Source organism: Thunnus thynnus, chromosome 4 (genome assembly GCF_963924715.1).
Source record: "Thunnus thynnus chromosome 4, fThuThy2.1, whole genome shotgun sequence".
In the NCBI taxonomy this organism is placed as follows: Eukaryota; Metazoa; Chordata; class Actinopteri; order Scombriformes; family Scombridae; genus Thunnus; species Thunnus thynnus.
In genome coordinates, this window is record NC_089520.1 from 4,956,103 (window position 1) to 4,979,479 (window position 23,377).

General features: G+C 39.1%; 1 protein-coding gene across 1 annotated transcript in view; it reads right to left on the minus strand.

The window, feature by feature from the left end:
- ripor3 (RIPOR family member 3) overlaps window positions 1-23,377 on the minus strand; it is an 82,449-nt gene that overhangs the window by 28,028 nt on the left and 31,044 nt on the right. The window contains exons 2-7 of the mRNA XM_067586287.1: window positions 10,037-10,135; window positions 5,898-6,053; window positions 4,431-4,509; window positions 4,238-4,261; window positions 3,345-3,398; window positions 2,100-2,249 (exon numbers count right to left, since the gene is read on the minus strand). Coding sequence (XP_067442388.1) covers window positions 2,100-2,249; window positions 3,345-3,398; window positions 4,238-4,261; window positions 4,431-4,509; window positions 5,898-6,053; window positions 10,037-10,134 — 561 coding nt within the window. The 5' untranslated portion in view covers window position 10,135. The remainder of the gene's footprint in view (window positions 1-2,099; window positions 2,250-3,344; window positions 3,399-4,237; window positions 4,262-4,430; window positions 4,510-5,897; window positions 6,054-10,036; window positions 10,136-23,377) is intronic.

The window sequence follows — 23,377 nt, forward strand, 5'->3', positions numbered from 1 at the left end:
GGGTCCAAAGATAAATCTGAGGGGCAACTAGATGATTAAATGGATAAAGAAAAAAAAAAATCTGTTACAGAAAATTGTTTTTTTTTTCTCTCTTGTGAAATACTGAAAAGTTTTATGTCTTCAGGCCTTTAAAATCCTTCACATGAGACAAATCCAAGATGAAAAATCACTGCGACCGCACCAACACCATAACCCGTGCTGAAGGGTCGTCTTTTCACAAGACAAAATGCATTAGATGATGTCTCAGATTAGATTGTTCATTACAGTAACATTGCCCAAACAGTTACAGCCCACATACAGCACTCCTCTCTATATTTAGTCTCTGTTCTTCCAGGGAAGATTTATCTAACGCTCTTTCTAAATATCCCCCCTGCTTCACACTAATATAAATACACTCGCTCACAGTAACAACACGAACAGTTTGACTGAGCTTTAATAAAAGTAAAATAACCTTCAGCCCTGTTTCAGGCTCTGGAAGTTGTTTGCAGCAGCTCTGACCTGCAGTAGACGGTGTTCAGCTGTTAATTACTCCTGCATGTTACACAGATGCCACATGAAAGGGTGAGTGTTTTTGTTTGAAAAGTGTTTGAGCATATAATCATCGACAAGAAATTGAGAAAATTATGTTAAAATGTGAAAAAAAGTAGCATCATTTCCTTGCTAATGTTTGTAATGAAATATTGAAACTGGGGCTAAAACATTAGAGTGGAAATAAAGTGATTGTAAACAGAGGACGCCGGACAGAAACAGGATGTTGTCTGCTGACTTCTGGTCGTTCATCATACGTCGGATGACGTCATGTGCGACTGTGTTCAGTTGTGTTTCAGCCCTCTGTGACCTCCAGTCTGCTGCACATATCAACACATCACGGCATGACGGTGATTAATGTCAAACACCTGAGATACATTTTAACAGCACCAGAAGTGCACGAGAAACACATGTTATATACTGTATTCTTCCTGTAATATATGCTGTGTGCTTGATTTGAAAGGTTTGTATGAACTGGTATGTTTTAAATCACTTTTACCTTTTATAAAAAAAGATTTTTATTAATGCTAGTGAACTGTTTTATTCATAACATGTCTTATTTGTCTTTATTATTGTTGTTTTTGTGTTATATTATTATTGGGTTTTATACTCAATATTTTGATTGTCTGATTTTATTTGCCTCTTTTTTATATAATCAACCATATAAAATACTTTGTAAATTGGTTTTGAAAAGTGCCGAATAAATAAAGTTTATTATTTGTGAACATAAACAGATAATACTACGGAGGCTGGGAGGGGCCACAGAGGAGAAAAAAACTAAAAATCAATAATTTGTGCTCTCACTCTAACTATTTTGCCTTTTCCTCTCTTGTAGAAGTCACCAAACACATTCAGTCAGTTGGAAATGTGAAGAAAGCAACGAAGAAGACATTTCCCCCGTGACCTCAGGTACTGATCCAAACTGGATCCGCGGCAGCCAGGAAGGGCTCCACACCGGTCCATGTAACGCTTGTCAGTTCAATTTCCCATAATACATAACATATATACAGTATATATACAGTTATACATCCAAATCCACAACCCTGAAGCTGAGTTTTCATGAACTGGATGACATCTGCATGAGGCATGAAAGTGTTTAAGGTGAAAAATTTCCCTTATAAAAAGATCCTTTATCATATAACCTGTAGAAAACATTTAATATGTGTTGTTCTTAAAGTATATCTACATTTCTAAGACCAAGATCCAAGTACGTCAGATGAGAGTATAGCCCCTCCCAGGCTCTGTATAATACAGTTCTCTAACAGAAAAAACATACTTTTCAGTGTAGTTTTGTGTGTTAAACGATCTATCAGCATATTAGGTTGTTTCATTAAAAAAACAACTAAACCACCTTTTTCCACTTTTCTTATAATTTGTACCAAATTGCACCACCGCCTCTGTAAAAATGACTCATTAAATACCTGCAGATTACTCAGAAAATTTCCAGAAAATCTGTATGAAGCATAAATGTACTGGGAATATCCAAAATTACTTCAAACATGCTCTGCAGTCATAACTGAAATCACACACACACACACACACACACACGCACTCTCTGGTCTGAGCAGTACCTGCAGGCTGTGTTTGTGGTTGCGGTTGAGCTCCAGCAGACTCTCTCTGGAGGCTCGGGTAGACGGGGACAGCGAGAAGGCTCTTTTCATGTTGACCGCTCCCTGACACAACTTCCACTGGATACAATATGTCTCATACAGCTCCTCCACCTGCAGAGACAACAGACAGACAAAGACGTTGTGTGTTCAGGCTGAGAACAATACAGTCAAACAATGATCTATTTCTTTACAGCCGCATTAAGACAGTTACAAAGTCAGCCTACTATCACCTGAAGAATATATCAAGACTTAAAGGACTTATGTCTCAGCAGGATTTGGAAAAACTTGCATTTGCAACAAGCATTTATCTTCGGTAAACTCGACAACTGTAACGGTCTCCCTGAAAAATCGATCAGACGCTGCTGCTTGAGTCCTCAAAGTGGATCACATCACTCCAGTTCTCAGATCTTTACACTGGCTTCCTGTTTCTCAAATTGGTTTTAAAATACTGCTGTTGGTTTATAAAGCACCATCCAGACCTCTCAGGTGGTCTGGGATCAGGTCTGCTTTCTGTCCCCAGAGTTAAAAACTAAACATGGAGAAGCAGCGTTCAGTTTTTATTTTTATGCTCCACATATCTGGAACAAACTCCCAGAAAACTGCAGGTCTGCTGCAACTCTCAATTCTTTTAAATGACAGCTGAAGACTTTTCTGTTTGCCTTTGATTAAACCAAATATTTATTCATTTCTTACACTGCGCTGTAACTTTTACTCTTGTATTTTATACCTGTCTTGTTCTATTTTAGCTAGGTTTTGTTTTCTATTCTTTTGGCTCTTTAATGGCTGTTTTTCAGTCGTATTTAAATGTCCTTTCTTGGTGTGTTTCTTTTGCACTTTGTCTCAATGCTTTTAATGTTTTATGTAAAGCACTTTGAATTGCCCTGTAGCTGAAATGTGCCATGTAAATAAACTTGTCTTGTCTTTATTTACATGAAACTCAGCTCCGGTGGAGACACTGTAGGCTGTACTTTGCATGGACTGTGGCTGTTTAAGTACTCAAATCAAATTTCCTCCTCATTTAAATAAATAGATTAAGATTAGATGAGATTTAATCTATTCAAAACTGTTTAAAGTTCTCTATTTGAATGAATACATGAATAACTGTCCCTTCATCACTTGATCGCCATCATCTAAACTCAAGATCAAACCCTAAAGCAGAAAGTTGAGGCAAACATGTAAAAAACAAACAAAACAACTTTTTTTTACCTTGCTGATTTGAAATTCTAATCTTCGTATGTATCTCTCCACCGCTCTGATCTCCTGTGAAAGCAAAACATATGATATGAATACTTTTTTTCAGTGTTTACCTATCTGTATACATGTAAGTCTTTATTTAGTTGAGCTTTAAAAGTTTAAAGTCTCTTCAAGGTGATTTTTATGCTGTACTAAAGTGAAGTGAAACCACTTCCTGGCTGGGAGATAAGATAACTTATTTTAAGCACATAGCAGGTCCATATTTGATTAAATGATAACAACAACACATACGTGAAATGAAATGAGATACGACGCATTCAGTGTTTGTAGTTTTTGGCATCATGGTGCCATTTCTACTCAGTCAGCGCTGTGCAAACATTTTAGGCACTAAAGGTAAAGTCAGGATGCTTAAAAATAATGAATTCATGAATAGTTTTTATTTAACAATTAATTTAAATCCAATTAACTCGATACAAAGTTGAGCAGATGGAAGAAACCTCAGTTCTCCTCGGTTCACCTGCTCACAGTGTTTCAGGTACTCGGCAGGTCGGTTGTTCCTGCATCTCGGAGACGTTTCCACAGTTCTTCTGTGGATTGAGGCGTCTCATTTGACTTTGTCACTGAGGGTTGTTCTTTATGACTCTGGCTGGATGTTTGGGCTCATTGTCACGCTGCGGAATAAATCTGGGACCGATCAGACGCCTCCCTGATGGTGTTGCATTATGGATAAGAACGCAAACATCCAAAGTGCCTAAAACTTTTGCACAGTGCTGGTATGGCATCGGTATGACATTGAGCTATGTGAAAGCACTCAAAATATGTTTTTAGTTTAACTGAAAGAAAAATTGGTTGAAAATGTGGATCTGCAGAGAGAAATGTGTCTGTGGCTCTGGTGCAAAGATTACCTTCTCCAGATCATACAGAAAGGCCTGGAAACAGAGCAAAAACATCATTATCATCATCATCATCATTGTCGCTGTCACCATAACCACCCACAAAACAAATCAAACTATCCCCACACCCATACATACATATTTTGCACAGAACCCACCCACCAACACACGCTCACACACTCAGTTTCTTCCTCTCGCTCCTCACCAGTCTGGAGTTTCTCTTGGTCTCTCTCTGCTGTGAAGACAGGAAGTCCATCTCTGCCTGGTGACCCTCCAGATACTCCCTGCAGACAGTTACATCAGCTTCATGTGAGATTCACAGTGAAGTCATGAAACATTTGAAGCAGAGCTGCAGCAGGCAGCTACACTCCAAGCGGCAACCTCCGGGGCTGTAAAACGAGGCCAATGCGGAAGTGCCAAAAAATGCAGTTCCTTGAATGGCCACTTGAGGCTCCAAAAGCAAGTCAATCCTCATAGACCCCCATGTTAAAATGCCCAACTTTACAGCAGAAATAAACATGTTTACAGCCTGGTACAAAAAACTAATAACTAATTTCCCCTTTCATGACAACTGTGCAGCCCGTACAACCCATTTAAATTTTATTAAGCCGTAAAGTTATGCATAATGACGGACATGGCTGCTTTGAGTGACAGGTCCGCCAGCCGCTAGGTAGCTTGTTTCAGCCATTCAGCCGGCCTCTTTGCCCATTTTTGATTGGCTGGAAGTTAGGCAGCGTCACACACAGCCAAGATGGCGACGACCGGAGCAGCTCGCTTTGAGCTTCAAAACCACTCTTCAGAAACCAACAGTTGACGTCACGGTAACTATGTCCAAATTTTTATACAGTCTATGCTACACTCAGGACCCAGGATCAGTGGAGTAAACATGTTTTCACCATATTTACCAGTTTCCAGCTTGTAAAAACCACTTTTGTCAACACCGAAGTGGTTACTACAACTACAACTTTTTACCTCATGTTTTTCCGACTTAGCGTTAAATATTACAGAAATTGATACTTCATCAGTCAATCAAGGCAACTACACTCATCTCTTGTTAGTTTGGTAAATGCAAATAATGTTTATTTGCACACAACAATGTTTATGATGGAAAACGAGATAAGGAGTCTACAGCGGTGCTAGATGCAACAGTGTTTTGAGCTAAATGCTAATGCTAGCATGGCAACATGTGATAATGCTAAGAAACTGATGTTTGCAGGTATTGTGTTTATCACCATGTTAGTTTACTGTGTTATCACGCTCACATTTGCTAATTAGAACAAAATACAAAAGTGCTGCTGAAGCTGATGGGAATGTTATTAGTTCTGGTCATAAATCAAAGTATTTTGACCTGATGACGGCACTAGAGGAAAAGTTAAATTTAAGTTATTATGATCCATCCTGTGAATGTGTGTACCAACTTTCATGGCACTCCATTCAATAGTTGTCAGTATATTTCACTAAAAAACAAAATGTGAACCTTATAGTGGCACTAAAAGAAAACTCTGATGATCTCCAAAGTCAGTATGATTCATCCTCTGGGGTCTGTACCAAATTCCAATTTCAAACATTAGCTTATGAACTAAAATTTAAGAGTTCTAAAGTTTAGAAATCATCTTAGTGTTGAGAGGGGGACAGTCGCAGTTATCTGTATACTGTACAGTTGTGTACGTACTTGAGTCCTTTGCGTAGCGCCTGGAAGACCCTGTCGACCTCCTCCGGCTGCATAGACCAGATAGCTCCTCCTCCTCTGCCGGGAGACAGCTGCATCCTGGGAGATTTACCTCCGGCTATGGCTTTGGAGCGAAGAGAGGTCCGAACAGAGGACTGCCTAAAAACACAGATACACAGACAGAATGAGATAGTGATCCATCAGCAAAAAAGCAAGTTTCAGTCTCAGAATTCAATTGAAGCTTTTCTTCAAGGCATTTCATATTAAACAACAAAATATGTCATGTGTAACTGCTCTCCTGAACAACAAATATAAGCATTTTCTGATCTTATGCCTCATATCGGCAGGAGAACATCATCATTTGCTTCTGGCCTCCAAAATAGTTTCAAATCATTGTTGGAAAAATAAATCAGTTTTATGGTCTGACAACAGTATAGTCTGGTTAGGGTTAGGAAATGATCATGGTTTGGGTTAAAATTACAACTTTGTCGTATTTGTAGACTTTGGTCTTTGTTGTCATGGTTACAATAATAACCATGCCTGGGAATGTTTGGTGGACGACTGTGGTCATGGTAAAAAACAATGCCTGTTGAGTGTTGGTGGCGATCTCCAGTGTTTAAGTCTTCGGTTGATCCATTTATTCACTCCAACGTTCTTCCTACATGGACTTTGTCGCTCTAGAAAAACGACATCTGACTTCTTCCTTTGCTCATGTCTCTGAAGTGAAACCACTTTTTTAGTCACATAGCCTTTTGTTTAATTTAATGAATTAATGTAACTGACAGCGAAAGAAGAAGAAGTATTTATAGTAATGTCAGATCAGGCTGAGATTCTCAGATGCGATGAAATAAGATAAAAAAAAGTATTCAACCATTTTTAACCTCTTAACATCCACTGAAGCCAGTTGTAAGCAGCTTAGCATCACATAGTAATGAGCAATTTGACACTCTTTGGCCACGGAGAGGTTTGGGGACACCAGTGACACCACAAACTAAAAATTCCCTAGATCATTCAAGGTCAGGTCTAGAGATCTGGGATTTTATACAAGTGCGGTTGATAAGATGTAGAAGGTATGTGGTGATATGTCTGCATAGTTCTGGCGTAAAGCATGTCCTAGTTATTGTTATTCACATATGACTCATTATAGGCGAAGACCAAAAACACTGTTTTGAGTCATATTTGAACTGATGTAGTTTTGGTTGTGTTTTAGCCACATGTTAAACAAGCACAATTCCAGAAACTAGAAGATGTTACCTTTCAAATGAAGCCTAATACATTAAATAGGGTGGATGTTAAAGGGTTAAGCAGGTACTTTGTGTGGAGACAGTAACACACAGAATGTCTGTGTTCAAACATACATCTATAAACTGGTGTATCAGCCATATTTCTGTAATTACGGACTATATTATGGCTATAAAAGTGTGTTCATGATGTGTGATATTTGTCGCCTCAGTCAGTGTGTGTGGTTCGGTGTGTGTGTGTGGTGTGGTTTACAGCTGAGTTGTGTCGGGTTCCTGTCAACATCAAACCTCCATATTAAGAATCACGAGAGACCACAAAGCATTGTGCTGTCAGGACGGGGACTCACAAGATGCTCAGATGACTAGAGACAGTGTGAATGAGCGTTTGAATATTTACGTTTTTTTTTGTTTTTCTTTCTCTCTCACACACACACACATACAGGAAGTACATTCCAGCTCTGCGTCTCCTAAATTGACATTTTGTTCTCCGTCGCTCTCGAGGGACCGACGGTTGACATCTGTGTGTTTGTTCCTCCTTCGATTAGAAATAACATCTTACATTTAAAGTCTGTGGTGCGTTCACTGTCTGCCCGTCAATGAGGAACAGGCTCGTCTGAGGGTGAAGGGATTTCCCTCCACATGCCATCAAACAGTTTAGCTCTAAATCTTAAAGGACGAAAACAGATTTTATTTTTTTCTCCTTTATTGTTTTACATTGTGGAAAAACATTTTCCACAGACGGATGATCTATTACTGTCAACATGAGCCCAGATTTTGGTCAAAGTTTCTGTTTATTCCTGCTTTATGTTTCCTGTCATCCTGACAGATACGGGAATAAATGCGAGTCTCCTCTGGGATGTAATCCCTCAAAAATTTATCGCCTTACATACTTTTGTTTTATTTAGACAGCAGTTCATTTAAAGTTTGTTTGATATTGTAGAAGATGTGTTTTGACCTCATGAAAATCTAGTGAGTGTTTAAAACATACCTTGAATAAATGTAGACAGCACTAAATGTCCAAATGTAAAGTAAAATCACAACACATTATAAAAGGACACCATGCTACCTACTGTTTTTTGGGCAGAGTGTGCATTAGATTTATTTTTGCATTTTTACCAATTAGACCCAAAAAAAGGAGTCTAAACTTTCTTAAATGATCTTAACCATAATCCTAATACTAAATCAACATTTTCCTCATTGAACTACCTGTTTTTAGCTCAGATTACACTGCAAACACAATTGAATTTGGTGTGTTTACACAGGCAACCAAATGAGGTGCCACATTTATCTTCAATCAATGTGATGTGTGCTGGTTGGCCAAACTGAACTTTAGCAAGCAACATGTTCGTGAGACCCAGCTCAACATACCAGTACACCATCGCCTGAAATGGTTAAATAATGCCATATGATTTTTAGTGTTTTCTTTTTAACTTTAGGATGTGTCTTTTTGGGTTTACCACAACCTCCCCCAGCTGTGTGGATGTCATTAAAGAACCAGACCACCTGCTGCGGTGAGTAAACTGGCATTTAGCAGTAGGGATGTGCAGAGAGCCCAGTATTTGTATTTGTATCTGTATTTGTTGAGGCAGCAAAATTATTTGTATTTGTATTCGTATAAAAGTGGACAGAGGCTTAAAAATTCTGTTTTTGTTTTTATTACGCTTTTAATTTTAGAAAATTAAAGTGTTACAATAAGTGTTCATGAAGTGTGAGTCAGTAGCTCAGCTTTATCTCTGGAGAACATCCCCAACTCTGGGAGTGATGTCCAAATTAGGAAATATGCCTCATGTAGCAGGTGGATGTGACTCCCCTCATTGAGACCTGTCTGTGTGTTACTGTCTCCACACAAAAGTACCTGCTTAACCCTTTAATATCTACCCTTTTTAATGTATTAGGCTTCATTTGAAAGGTAACATCTTCTAGTTTCTGGAAATGTGCTTGTTTAACATGTGGCTAAAACAAAACCAAAACTACATCAGTTCAAATATGCAGTGGAGCAGAGGAGAGACACTGAGATAGTGATGTAAACGACCTGCACGCTGGTATTTGACATGGTTTATTTTTCTTCCTGAAAACAAATAATTTTTGAAATATTTGTATGAAACAAGTATTGGTAAAAACCCCCACTATTTGTGCTTTACCAAATAATGTATTTGTATTCCGGCACACCCCTATTTGGCAGCACAATATACAACAGTAGCTTGAGAACTGTAGAGGAAATAACAGAAATCAACTTCACGTACAACCTGATCTGACAACAACTATGTTTACCTGCATATACTTGTGTTTCTATCGTCTATAATCTAATCAATAAGAGTACAAAGGCCAGATTGGCTCTTCGTCAGGTAACAGAGGCATCAAACTGACTCAGGTGTGTGTCATGGAATAAATAGTCTTTGTCCCCTCTAGTGATGTGGCTACAAGCCCAGAGTTAGAGCACATCTCCAAGCCAGATACAAGAAAAATATATATTTTGATGTGTAATAAAGAAAAATGTTGTGAGTCCACAGAGTAACTATATTTTTCTTGGACAGCACTTGGACAAGAAAGATGTGCGTGTATTATTATAAACTGACTGCCTATAATCTAATTAAGACAGTAAACCGCAGTACGTGTATAAGCTTAAACCACACTTTTCAATGTTTATTTGATCTGTTTTACTGTCAGTAAAATCTACAGTAGTGTACTTTAATCACTGACATATTTTGTGTGCTAACAGATATAAATCTGGCAGCAAAATCAACCAGTCAGCAGAAAGTTTGGACATCCTGCGGAGGACATAAATGAAATACAAAGACATGATTTCTTCATCTTTGTTAGTCATTATTAAATCTCTCTATCTCTACAGACCGGTTGGTTTTTAACTTGCATTCTCACTGGCCGTAACAGTCTGTCACTCACCGTCGTCGTCCAGTCAGAGAGCTGAATCCGGTGAAGGAACGGCTCCTGTGGATCAAACCTCCATCCGAGGGAGAGTCGAATCGCAGCTTCACCGACATCCTGAAGAGACGCAGAAAAAGAGAGAAGAGTTGAAGGAGTACCGAGCAACACTTTAATCATATCTGCGGGGCGTTGAAAGCAAATAAAAGTTCCCACCCTTTAAAATTCCCAATTATTATTTCCCCTTCGATCCCAATTAACTGCACCCACCCACACACACACACACACACTCCCAGCTGAGTCATAGATGATGCTACAAGTGATCGATCTGTTGATGGATCAGTTTCGCCAGACCTCCATGACTTTTACAAGACAGGGAAATTCAACCACACTATTTCCAAACCGATGAAATTTCACAAGTCTCAAGTTTTTTCCACCCAAACCAGCATTTTCAAACATAAACCGATTTCAAATGGCTGCCTCAATATTTCCAAAGATCTTGTTCTCACAAGATTCTTTAACAATGTCCTCTCCGGACCCCCGAGTTCCTGATCAGACAGAGTTGTGGCTGCGCAAGAACAATGAGAAGCAAAAAACTGGTCAGAAAACGCTTTGAAAAATGATTAGTTTCTGACAATGATTGCAACTGTAGTTGAGTGGTGGTGGTGGTATGTGAAGAGGTAAGAGTAGCTGCTTAAGCCAAGTATGTAAAATTTTAATGAATATTAGTAGTTTTCTGTTTAAATTTCATGCCTTTTTATAATTTATTATTGTTGTTAGCGGTTTGAACTCATTTACTAACACACACAGACATTTGTACATCTACTACATGTGAGGATCCTCACTGATATAATAACCATGATGCCCAACCATAACCATTACAACCACACGCCTAAGTTTACCCTGAAAACAGGTTGTAAACCCGAACCAGACAAAAAGTCTTCACTCTCAAGGTCTAAAATGCAAAATTGCTCACAAATGTTAAAGAACAGGATTAAAAACTCTCACACGCATACACACACAGTAAACCTCAAACACAACTTCACTTATTCCCTCAGACAGGAAACAGAGTTCCAGCATCTCTGGGACACACCAAGAAAAAAACAAAGCCTCAGACAAAAGAGTCACGCTAACTACATTCATGTGCATACAAACATGAACGTGTACACAAACATCTAACATCCCTTGGGTCTTGACTTTATCAAATCATAATCACTCTTTTTGATAGTTTGATTTCATATCACATCAAGCCGGGTGCCTCAGACGACAGAGTGTCATTTGAGGTTAAAGTATTCATGTGTCACACTCACAACAGGCTTCGTTTGGTCTCTTTGAAGAGTAAATACACCCTCAAAAAGTCTGGCAGAGCCCTCCCTCCCAGAATATTTAAAAAATGTAGCGGAGGAGTAGGAGCCGAATATGAGGTGTGGCTTGTCATGTGGGGGGTTTTGGGGACACTGAAAGACCACAGCAAAGTGAGGACAGTCACTAGAAGCATATTCATGGCCTTTTTGTAAAAGTTTCTGTGTAATACCTGCGTTGTCGCTGGGCTAGCGGCTCACAACGAGAGGCTCTCAGGTGTGTGTGTCTCTTTTTGAAGAGCCAACATAGATGTATCCAATAGCTGAACAATGCAACTCAACACAATAATTCAATTTCTATATGGCAATTCCAATTACAAATACACAAAGTCTTCCTCAGTCTGGGGCACCAAATGAGTGGGACATGTTCTTTTTTTTCTGTTTTTCTTACCAACAGGTGCGCTTGTATACAGCTTTTGGAAATACACACTTGTTCTCTCTTCTTAACATTCTTCCTCTCTCTCTCCCCGTTGACTTGCATGGTTTTCATTTGGTTTGATTTTCAAAGCCTTACTGGTCAGTCAGTTTTCGCCCGACAGCCACCACTTGCTTTTTTTGTCTGGAAGACTTTGTCTGGGCTGGTGTTGCTATAGTTGCACTTTTTTGGGGGAGCTCCAATCTAAAATCTCGCCTTGGGCACCAAACATAGCTAGGACTGGCCCTGGTCTCACTAGAATTAATCAGAAAAGAGAACAATACTGATGCAAGAAAAACGACCAATGCTCAAGTTGAACGGGCATGACAGCTCTGACTGTAGTTGTGATTCAGACAAAATTGAATTATTCTATAAAAATGTGGCCACAAAAGCTTTTCCTTTAAAACAGTGAAGAGAAAAAATTGCGACAGAAAATAAAAATGTCAATCAGCGATGAGGAGCAGGCGGTATTAAAATAAATCTCATCATGGGTAGTTTGCATACACAGATAAATGCGCTGCAATTCCACAGAAAAAGACTGTGTGTATCATCCTATAGTAAAAATATGTTCTCACATACACACAAACACAGTCTGGATGCCATCTGCTCCGAGCCTCTCATGTGGTTCCTGTGAACTATGAGGTTGGTTGGAGTTAAAACAACAACAACAACAACAACAACACTATTCTTAACACGGTCGTCAGTGGTTTTCTTCTAAATGAGTTCAGAATGAGTCACTGTTGAAGCCTTTGTAATGGTAGTTTACTATTCCTGAATATCTAATACGGGAAAAAAAAGGATCAATAGTCCAAACTCTAACTCAGCATCTTATTTAGGAACTGATGATGATGATGATATGTAGCTAAATGTCATGAATGTGCAGTTTTAGTGATTGTCTTGGCCAGTATTTCTTCCTTTTTGTTTCCTGTGCACCTCATCCACACTCAGAGCCCTCATAAATAAGATTTGAACCAATAACATGTCAGAAATATGCTGCCAGTGAAAGTAGCTCAGGGTAACCCAGTTTGGAGTCCTGACCCAGAATGTAAAATACTCTGGCCCCTGATGCCAAAACCAACAAGCAGTCGCCTAGTAACCACACATAACACATGGGGATGGAGAAACCAGGTCTGATGATTTTGAACCAAAGTTGGCCAAGTAAGTATACTATAGTACACAAGCCTTTGTTGCTCGTTACCCTCCACCTACATGTCTCCCAGTAGAGGAAGTCAGGAGTAAAAGGTTTTGGTATTTCAGGGTCAAAGAGTCCCATGACAACAACATACATACTTAAGATGAAATATGATTGATTTAAAAAAAAAGGTTTTAGATGAGGAAGCTCTGCCAAAAGCTCTGAGAAATGTACGTTTTACTTTTCAAGGCTATAGGTGTAATTTTATTGGGAGACACAGGAGACATGTCAACCTTGACCGTGTCCTATTACGATTTGTCTCCCTAAATAAATTCTATCAACTGTCTGATGTGATGGAAAGTAAGAGTGCATTTACTCAGAATCAAGAGTCCTATATATATATGCACATTTTTTTGTCTTTCTTTCGTACTGCTGATATTCTGGGTTATCTTATGGATTGTATAGGATAGGCAAAAATAATAAATTTTACATTTATTTGACAACTGTACCAGTACTTTATAGATTAAGATTTTACAGTTCAAACAATACAATGCATTTTAAATTATTGTTAAAGATCAAATCAATGGTCAGTTGTTAACAGTTCCACCAAAGAGACATTTCAAACTGGTCAAAGTATCAAACAAACAATGACTTGTGTCTTGCTCAAGGACACATGGACACATTGGCAGGAAGAGCTGGGGATTGAACCGCCAACCCTGCGGTTAGTGGAAGACCCGCTCTACATCCTGAGCCACAGACCCTTTGGAGAGGCCTGATCCCGAGGTTGGGAATCTCTGAACTGAACTACCGAACTATATATATATAAAGTAGTTCAAACTAGCTCCACCTAGAGCAGCTACAACAGTACCATGCTGCTCTGACACTGATGTGAAATGCATGTACTTCTACATTGTGGTGCTGCTACTTTGACTTCAGTAAAGAATGCAAGGCCTTCTTCCACCATTGACTGTCTGGGAGAATCTCTTCAAACTCAAATTTCACTCAGTCTTTTGAGCTTTTTCATCAAAATGGCCAATTCACCATTTTCACTTAACTGAATTAATTTATCATTCAGTCTTCCACGTCTTGAAAGGTCGGCTTAAATTGTGGAGTTTTTGTTATTAAATGTTGTGGGCAGTATATATTTATGTGTGTTTGTGTGTGTATAAAAGGGCATTTGACTACCAAGAGATTTAGATTCATGTGCTTTATAAACCTGAGAAGAATTTACTTCAGAGGCATTGGTAGGAAAAAACTTTGAACTACTTTTTTGCTGAGTATAGGCTTTAATAAATGACAAACTTGGAGGGATCAGCTCAGCTGTATTCAGCTGAGCGCAGCAGAATAACACAGTTCAGTCTTGGCTGAGTGCCACATTAACCAACTGTAACAAGTGATGTGAGGAATGTAAAACACATTGCGCCTTCAAACAAGCATAAAGTCTGTTTCTGCTGTCTCAGTTACATCCATCAACACCTGTCTGCTCAGTTACAGTCTCTGGTTGTACACACAACATTTTTAAAATATATCAGCACACAAAAATCACCTGGAAAAAGCTTTAAAACCACATATTTATCTTGTTTTACTACACACAGATGAATGTCTGCATGCTTGAGTCCTACTTCTGATTAGCAGAAAGAAACTGCTCTTTAAATTCAAGTTGTTGAGAGCTGATGAGTCCTCCTGCTCTCATGTTGCATGAAAAAAAACACAAGACGTGTTCCAACTTTTTCTCTAACTTTGTGTTTGTTCAGAGGAATTTAGGGATTTCCTCTGAACCACCGAATCACCGCCACACGTGACCACGAAGCAGAGAGACAAACAGACTTTCAGAGAGGAGGAGGGAGAGTTGTGCTTGTTAGCTGGATTTTAAAAGGAAGTAACAATCAGCGTAATGAGTAAACAAGAAAGAACGATAGATTGGGTGTTATGGAAATGGGAAAAATGAGTAAAACTGCAGACAGACAAGTAATACTTTGAAAAAAAAAATATACAGTACATTATTAAGGCTCCCTAAACATCCTAAACATCTGTGGAGAACAAGCAGAGCAACGCACACAGATGAAATGTCCCAGATCTCCTTTAACAATGTTTAAAATCCTGACACACCCTCTACTCCTGTAAATGAGCTGTTTAAAGGAGCTCTGGGTCACACACAGCCGCACAGCTGAAGCTGCTTGAGACCTCCTCTGTTTACACTGAGAGAGAGAGTCTGCTGGAAAAAGAGAAATAGAGCAGAAACATGGTGAGAAGTCACATCTGACTGTAGGGAAACAGAGGAAAGAGGGAGAAAGAAATATAAAATCTGAGCAAGGTTCATGAATGGAGAATGAACTCGTTAGTCAGAAAGTGTCAAACCATTTTTAAATTTACTAGTTTGTCTAAGAAATAAGCCGGTTAATATAAAGATGGACGTAGCAAGGTGTGATGTCACCTGTTGGTTTGGAGCTGGTTTGAAGCACAGAGTAGCATCTCATGTTTGGCACCATTTTTTCCATTGGAGCCAGAACCTTCCAAATAAAGAGTGTGCTAAGCTAACGCTAGCTTACTGGAACAGTGAGCGCTGCACACTTGGGCTACCATTAACTACCTTAGCTAAATTGTGCTAACAGGGCAGGTATCGTAATCAAGTAACATTAATCTTAGTGAAATATTGCAACAATAGTCTGACTCAATTTGAGTCCTAGAGCCGGGGAGAGCAGCAGTTGAGCCAACTGTCAATCACAGCTGTCAATCAACACCCACACGGCAGACATCAAAGCTACTGTAAGTCTTCAAATCTTATTAACGGAGCAATAATTTCCCAAAATGACCACCAGCACACATATTAGAGGGCCTGAATTTAGAGATTGAGGCCATAATGACTTGTTAAAAGAAAATGATTTGACTTAGTATTTCTAGAGATATGTTGACGCTGTTTGAATGGGAGTCAATTAGAGCATCTAGCCACCATCATTGGCATTTTCAGGGACTTCTGCACTGGCTTCAGCCTCAAGCCGATGCTACTTAAATCATAAACCACAAGCAGCATGATTTCAGATTACATGCTCCTTGCTGTTATAGTAAATAGTTTTTAGAATTACAGAAGAATGATGTGATAAAAGCAGAAATATGTTTTAGCATTTTCCTGTGATTTCAGAGTCCAAGTCTTCTTCTTAAACCTGCAATAAATGATCTTTTGTCCATTTGAGGGCAGCAGAAAAATGTTGTGAAAATAAAATTGACATATCGTCACCTTTTTAAGTTGATATGTTGAACTTGTTGGCAAACAGTTGTTTATTTCAACATCCAGCGGTTACGTGGCAACATTATCATTCATTTGGAGGCATGTTTCTGTCCGCCTGGTGAATGTAAGTCCAACATTCACTCTCTTTTAGTTCTGTTTGCTCTCTACCAACTCCTGAGGGATATATCTGATTCTTTAGCTGCTAAGTGCTCCACTATGTGTTGGCCAATAAAACAACTTGTAGATTATGTTTTGGTCATGATTTTAGATCCTGCTGTTTTCATTTAAACCTGCACCCCGCCAGCTGATTTCATTGATGATTGATTATATGCTTGTTGGCTGGAGGTGTGCGGCTGCTGACTGCAGCTGGTGCAGCATTTTGTTGGGATGACAATCTGCAGCTTCTTGTTTCACTGTGATTAAAAATGACTTAGAGCCACTTGTGTGAACGCAACTGAACAATGAGCATATATAAAAACTGCCAGAAAATGTTTAAATGTTTCAGAAATAAATCACATTTGGGAGGTGATTCAAATGTAAAAATGAGGGAGGCACATTCCAAGAGTGATGAAGAATTCAGGGAGGATGAGGACGGTGTGTGTTTGTGAGTATAGGAGGGTCCAAAAGTCTGAGACCACTCTCTCCTGTGAAAATGGTTTCAGACTTTTGGACCCTACTGTATGTTTGTGCACGCATTTCTGTTACTTCTTCAAGACGTTTTCTGGTATAAATACCAACCTTGTTGGGACCAGTAGTCCTCATGAGGATCAAAGCCTGGTCCCAATGAGGCAAAACATCTTTTCTGAGGTCCTAAATAAGATTAGGTGTGAATTGAAGTTTGGTCAAGGTTAGGGTTAGGTATGAATTAGTTAGGGTTAGGGTTAGGGTTAGGGTTTGGGTTAGGCTGTCCATAATGAATGGAAGTCAATGCAATGTCCCACTAGGGATAGCTGCGCAAACAAAAAAACTGCGTATGCACAAACCAAGAGATATGCATACTCATTCTTTTTGTCAGATTTATAAAGCCGTGTTACGCTTGGTTGTGTTTTCTAAATCTCAGTGATTGTGGAGCTCAGTGCATGTGCACGAGCCCCATTTCCACAAATATCCATAAATGGATGAAGACAAGCCTTTAGCCAGCTGTTTTCATATCAGTTCACCAACTGCTTCACCAATCTGTCAATCAAACAAACGAGAAAGAAGACGTGCAGTTTCACAGTTTGTGTTGCACCGGTTACGTTCCCCAACAGAAGAACAGCTGTCATTACACGCGGCTGTGCGGCTCTTTATAGCGTTCGTATCATTAATTCATTATATGGAGCTGTAAACTATCTCAGAAATGTAATCAAACGTAATGTTTATAGCTCTCATATCTAAACTGACTTTACAAGGTGTGTCAATAAAAAAGAATATTAACAACAAATAAAATTTTGACTCCCATGTAAATTAAAAGAATGATAAAATGAATCAAACAGAAATGATTAATCAACATTATGTTTGTTAATGGCCGTGTAATCGATGTGTAAATGCAAAAAATCACACAATCAGTGCAGCTGGTTATCAACCTAAACAATGTTTTACCAAAAGATTTCATCTCTCACCTTATATTTCCACCTCATCACATCAAAAACATGTATGCATGTTTTTTTTGTGTGTATGCATCGATTATACATCTGGCCCCCCGGTCTTAAAAAATTAGCCTTGACCTGCAAGTGATTTACGGGGTCCCATGTGGTGAGGAGGTAGGAGGTTGGGGCCTATATGTGTGTGTATGTGTGTCTGGCCGCAAAGCTGTGATCATGCAGCAGACCCTCACAAGAGGCCCATACATCATTTGTGGTGGTAAACACACACACACACATTCACACACAAGCAGACACACGTCAAACACTTAAATGTTTACATTCACACACACACAAAGTTTAAAATTCCATGTAAAAGTCAAGCAGAAGGAAATGATTTTCTTCTTTCTCTCTCTGCTCTCTTTCTCTGGGTGTGGTATCAGTGTGTTTTAAATGTGGTTTCAGCGGTCTCTTCGGTAATCTCTCTCCCCCAACTCGACGTAATTAGCGTCATTTAACTTCCATGTTTGCCTGGTTTTGACTCTGCAATGATCAGTTCCTTCCCTCAGTCGCAGTGGGGTCGGAGACATCAAACAAACAGGTTTGTAAGTGACAGCAGATTCAAACCCCTCCAAACCAGAGAACTCCTGACAAGTCAACAGAACTCGTGCAAGAACAGATTCTTGCTTTTAAGAATTTGTTGCATTCATCAATTTTCTCACACTTACATTTTTCTTCAAGGTACAAAATTTGCCAGTGGTCCAGGGGTCTCATTTATAAACGTTGCATAGACACTAAAGAAGGTATACGCCACTTTCTAAGCAAACTTTGGGATTAATGAAAAACAAACTTGACGGGAGAACGTGCGGTCCTCCAAGGAAACTTTGACCCATGGGTACGCACATAAACCGGAGAAATGAGAAACTGTGACTCTGATGGCAGAAGGAAGAAGAAACTCGAGAATCAGTTTGAAATCGATACCATTGTGTAGAATACATCAAAATATTACCTCTCATTATTGTATAAGAATTAATTTGCAAAAACAGATAAAAGCTTTTCTTTAAATTAATACACAAGCCCCTGTTTGGTTGATGGAGTGCACACATACAAAAGAAACAACAAAAACGCAGATATCTGTTTTTGCAAAAGAACCCCTCAAATATGTTGTACTGTTTAATCAGGAATCATATTTAATCGGATCTGTAGTTATAAAACAATACTTTTATTATATTATGAAATGTATTCTCATAAACAATAAGGTGAACAGTGCGTTTAAACTGATGCTGTTTTCGATGCCTCAGTCGGGCGGATACGAGAGCATAGTTTCCTATGTTGTTGTCACATGTTTGTTGCACAAAGCTGTCAATGAGCTAGTGGCCCTTTCATTGTCAATTAAAATCAGAGTAATTCACACATCTGAAGGTGTTAGCTTTTCAAATGTGTGGGTATAAAAAGGCATACAATTACAATGCATAATGACGCACAATGGCTGCTTTTGCATTGTTGGAAGACTTGGCGAATGGAAAACTTCGGAGAGAACGAATTTTCAGAGACCAGCAAGATTTACTGGCCAGTGATGATGAGTGCCTTATGAGCCGGTTCTGATTTCCAAGAGCTGTTCCCTTGGATCTCTGTGATGTACTGGGCCCAACTTTACAGAGAAGCACCCGCAGAAACCAAGACGTGCCAGTCCCACTTCAAATCCTGACAACCCTCAGATTTCTGGCAACCAGTACTTGTCAAAGGGAATTGGCTGACAGGTCAGGGATCTCTCAGCCAAACTTAAGCTGTGTTATGCCAGACGTGTTAGGAGGTATAATTGGTTTGATGCATCTCAACATAAGGTTTCCTTAAACGGTCAACAGATTCAGAGTTTTCAGAAAGGAGGCCCAGGTGTCATGAAATTCAGCTGTTTGGTTTTTATTAGATGCAGTGATTTCTTCCATTGAGAGATGTTCTGCCAACAAATCAAGCCATCGTGACCTTGTTATTTTGTGTCTGTGTTTCCAGTTGAGCAATACTGTCTTTTTTGCAATGGTCAAGATGACAAGTATGGCATTGTAGTATTTGTGTGAGCTGGGTATGAGGTCTCCTAAGAGGCAGAGGGATGGGGAAAGTGAAAACCTGTGACCCAAGATTTGGTAAATGGTTGTTATGTTATTCCAGAAATTTTGAGTTGGTGTGCAAAGACATACAGAGTGAAAGTAGTTGTAGTTGTCTGGTGTTGAGAGTGCACTGGGGACATATGTCAGTGTCTGTGAAACCCATTAAGTGCATCCTGTGTTGCGTTATGTGTGTTCTGTGTATGTCTTAAATTGAACAAGCTGTAGTCTGAGGTTACTCTTAATCAAGAAGATGTTATTGCAAATTCGTTTCCCGAAGGTGGCATCAATATGAATTGATAAATCTTTTCCCCAGTCTGTGGTGGGGATGGTTATGGTGGAGTCTTTGGTTGATATTGTAAATAGGTCTTTTACTAATGGTGGTGGTTGCAAGTCATTGTGTGTGATACCAGTTTTTTTTGTGTGTGTGTGTGTGTTCTTGAATTGTGGATATTGTAGAAAATGTTCTTGAGTGAGAACAAACTTCTGGGTTAATTCATGGAGCATTAATATGGTATTTTTCAAACAGGTGTTCTAAGTGAGTAATTCCTTTGATTTTCCATGAATTAAAAGAGAAGGTATGCTTGTTGATCATGAAGTCTGGGTTGCTCCAAATTGAGGTGAATGCCACACATGGTGACATGGTGAGGGTGTGTGATCTTATTGATTCTCCACCAAGTGTCCAGAGTTGTAGCAATGATTGTGTTCCTGTAGCAGGTATGTTTTTGTATTTTTGTTGAGAGAAATAGTAGATCTTTAATGGACAATTCATTGCATTCTGATTGTTCAATTTCTAACCACGGGTCTTGGGTCATGTGACTGTGGGTCATAGACTGTATAGAAATAATGGAGCCACCGTGATGTCACCCATTGCTTTGTGGACTCGTGTATTGAAGCCTTGAGTTTGGCATTTTGGACCACCGCCATCTTGGATTTTTGGAGCCAGAAGTGATGAGACATGATCATATTTAGACAAAAGGGTGGAGCTGACCCTAACACTAGCAGCTAGCTTGATTAGCATGGTGCATTTACAGTCTATGTTTAACTGTGATAATACTAATGCTGATGTTAATTTTCGCTAGCAAAAAACTGGCTTAAAACCTTTAAAATGTACTTACTGAAAAAACTGAACATCTGACTCCTTAGAGGGTCTTTTAGGAAAACCAAACCCTGAACAAGACTTTTAGGTGACCAAAATGTTACAATTAACTCTCACTGAATGAACTGAAAACACACTGAAATAGTGACGCGTATACTTGTCAATCACAACATAGCGATGCCCTAAAGAATACTAATGTAGTGGCTCGGTGGCCTGGGTCAACCCATGACTTATTCATATAGAGAAACAGCACAGACATGAAGCTGGAGCTGATCGTGACGGCTGACTTCTAGGTATAGATGATTAATTCAGAAATTCTAAATCAATTGCAGTTTTTTTTCTTCTGCAGTGCCAAACCCATTCACTAACCTTGCAGACAACAGTGGATATCCCCTCAAGCAGTGAATACTCACCCTTTTCTCCAACTGACAGAGCACAGAGGAGAGAAACTACAATTTGCGCCATTGCCAGGGGTGCGCTTTTGTGGAGTGCACCATCAGGCGTCTGAAGGGCAAATGGCGTTGCCTTGATCCCACAGGCAGAAAACCTTTATACAAGCCCATAAAGGTTTGCGAAATTGTGAGGGCGTTTGCTATGCTACATAATGTGGCGCAGCTAAAGAATGTGGCTTTACCCCCTGATGCTGTTGGTTGTGTTGGCCCTGACCCCGACCCCTATCCCCAGGCATTTGAGCCAAAGGCTGCTGCCATGCGCCAGTGTGAGTATGTGATGTGTTGCTTGTAAAAACACAAGGTATGGAAAAAATAACACTATTTATTAAGTAGATCTTTAAGTGTACAGCTTATGTCACATAAAACAAGTCATTTCTTTTAACTCCTTGTCCTTGGAGACACATAAGGTGCGGTGGAGACGGCGGGGCTTGGTTTCTACTTTTATGTCAGACCGCTTCTTTTCATTTTGGAGAGGGTCCGACCTTCTGAGCCAACAGCATTCACTGCGTCAACCACATGCTGCCACTCAAAAGCCTTTTTGGCATTTGTAATGCCCATACTGTGTCCACCAAACAATATCTTTTTGCTTCAACCTCGCCAACAAGAATTTTAATGTCACGCTGGGTGAAATTTCTTTTTTTAGCTTTTCTGTCAGAATTTGCCATCATTGTCATCATGCAGTCAGCATGGATTAATATTAATTAGGAGCATTTCACCGACTATTTATAGCTAACTATGGGCATTAAAAGGATAGGACAAGAAGCTTGCTCACGTGCACCAAAATTCGAGTTGATTGTGATTTATAAAGGGAAATCGGTGTGGGACGTCCATGTGTACTGTTATATATATAGTTTTTTTGTGCATTTTTTGTGCGTTTCTGCTTTTTGTCCGTACGCAACCTTTTGATGTGAATCCTCCGCACAGTTTTATAAATGAGGTCCCAGGTCTGTTGTACAAGTCATTGACAGATAGTCTGCCCTTCTCCACAAAGAGAGAACTAAGAATTATAACACCTTGGTTTGCACCGGTTGCCTCCCTCATAACTGCCACATCTGTGGTTTGAGTCAGACAGCGGACCTTTGTTGCATGTCGTACCTCATCTCTCTCTCCACCTGTTTCCTTTCACTTCTCTACTGCCTCTTTAATCAAAGGCAAAACTACAATATATAAATTAAAAGAATTATAATATCTTAATCAGAATGAATTTGGAATTTAAATAATATATGAAATTGACTGAAATAAAATATATAAATAAAATCAACTTTATGCAAAATGAATATTCTGTTCAATGTATCATCATCATCATGATCAAGGTAACAATAAAAATACTGTTGTGTGTGTAATCAAAATCACAAACTACAATAATCACAATAAATTTATATCAAATCAATACAGTTTGTCAAGCTTTATTCATTCATTCTTTTACAAGAGAGACCAGACAAGAGGTTATATATATATACAAGATGGCACTGTGGTAGATACTGGTTTAAGCGTCGTGGAGGCAGCACTAGCATACAGGATATCTCCTTATTCAGAATGGTGGACTGTTTTTTGTTTTTTTTTTAAAAAAGGAGAGGCAAGCTCTGTTCTTGTACCAGAAAACAATTTGAATTTTTAGTTTTTGAGCAAGATGTTCAACATTTTTTAAACAGTTTTGTAGGAAAATCTGCTGTCCATCCAAAGTCCTAAGTATTAGTTAGACCTCCATTTAAAACATGGATAGGTGTGGGAACATCAATGGTTTGTGCTCTTGTAAAATGCACATATTTAGTCTTTTTTTAGTTTCAAACAAAATCAATCAGAGGTCTGGAGGTCATCAAAAGCAGACTTGTAACCTAGAGAAGGCCTGATTTGCGGTAGGGCCGATGACATACAAGATGGTGTCATCAGCATAAAAATGGTCATTACAGTGCTGAGTTAGAAAACGGTAATTATGAATAAAGTATACAACTCTTTGAAACTCCTTTTTGATGATTGTGGTTTACAGTAATTAGACTGTAGACAAAACAAAAA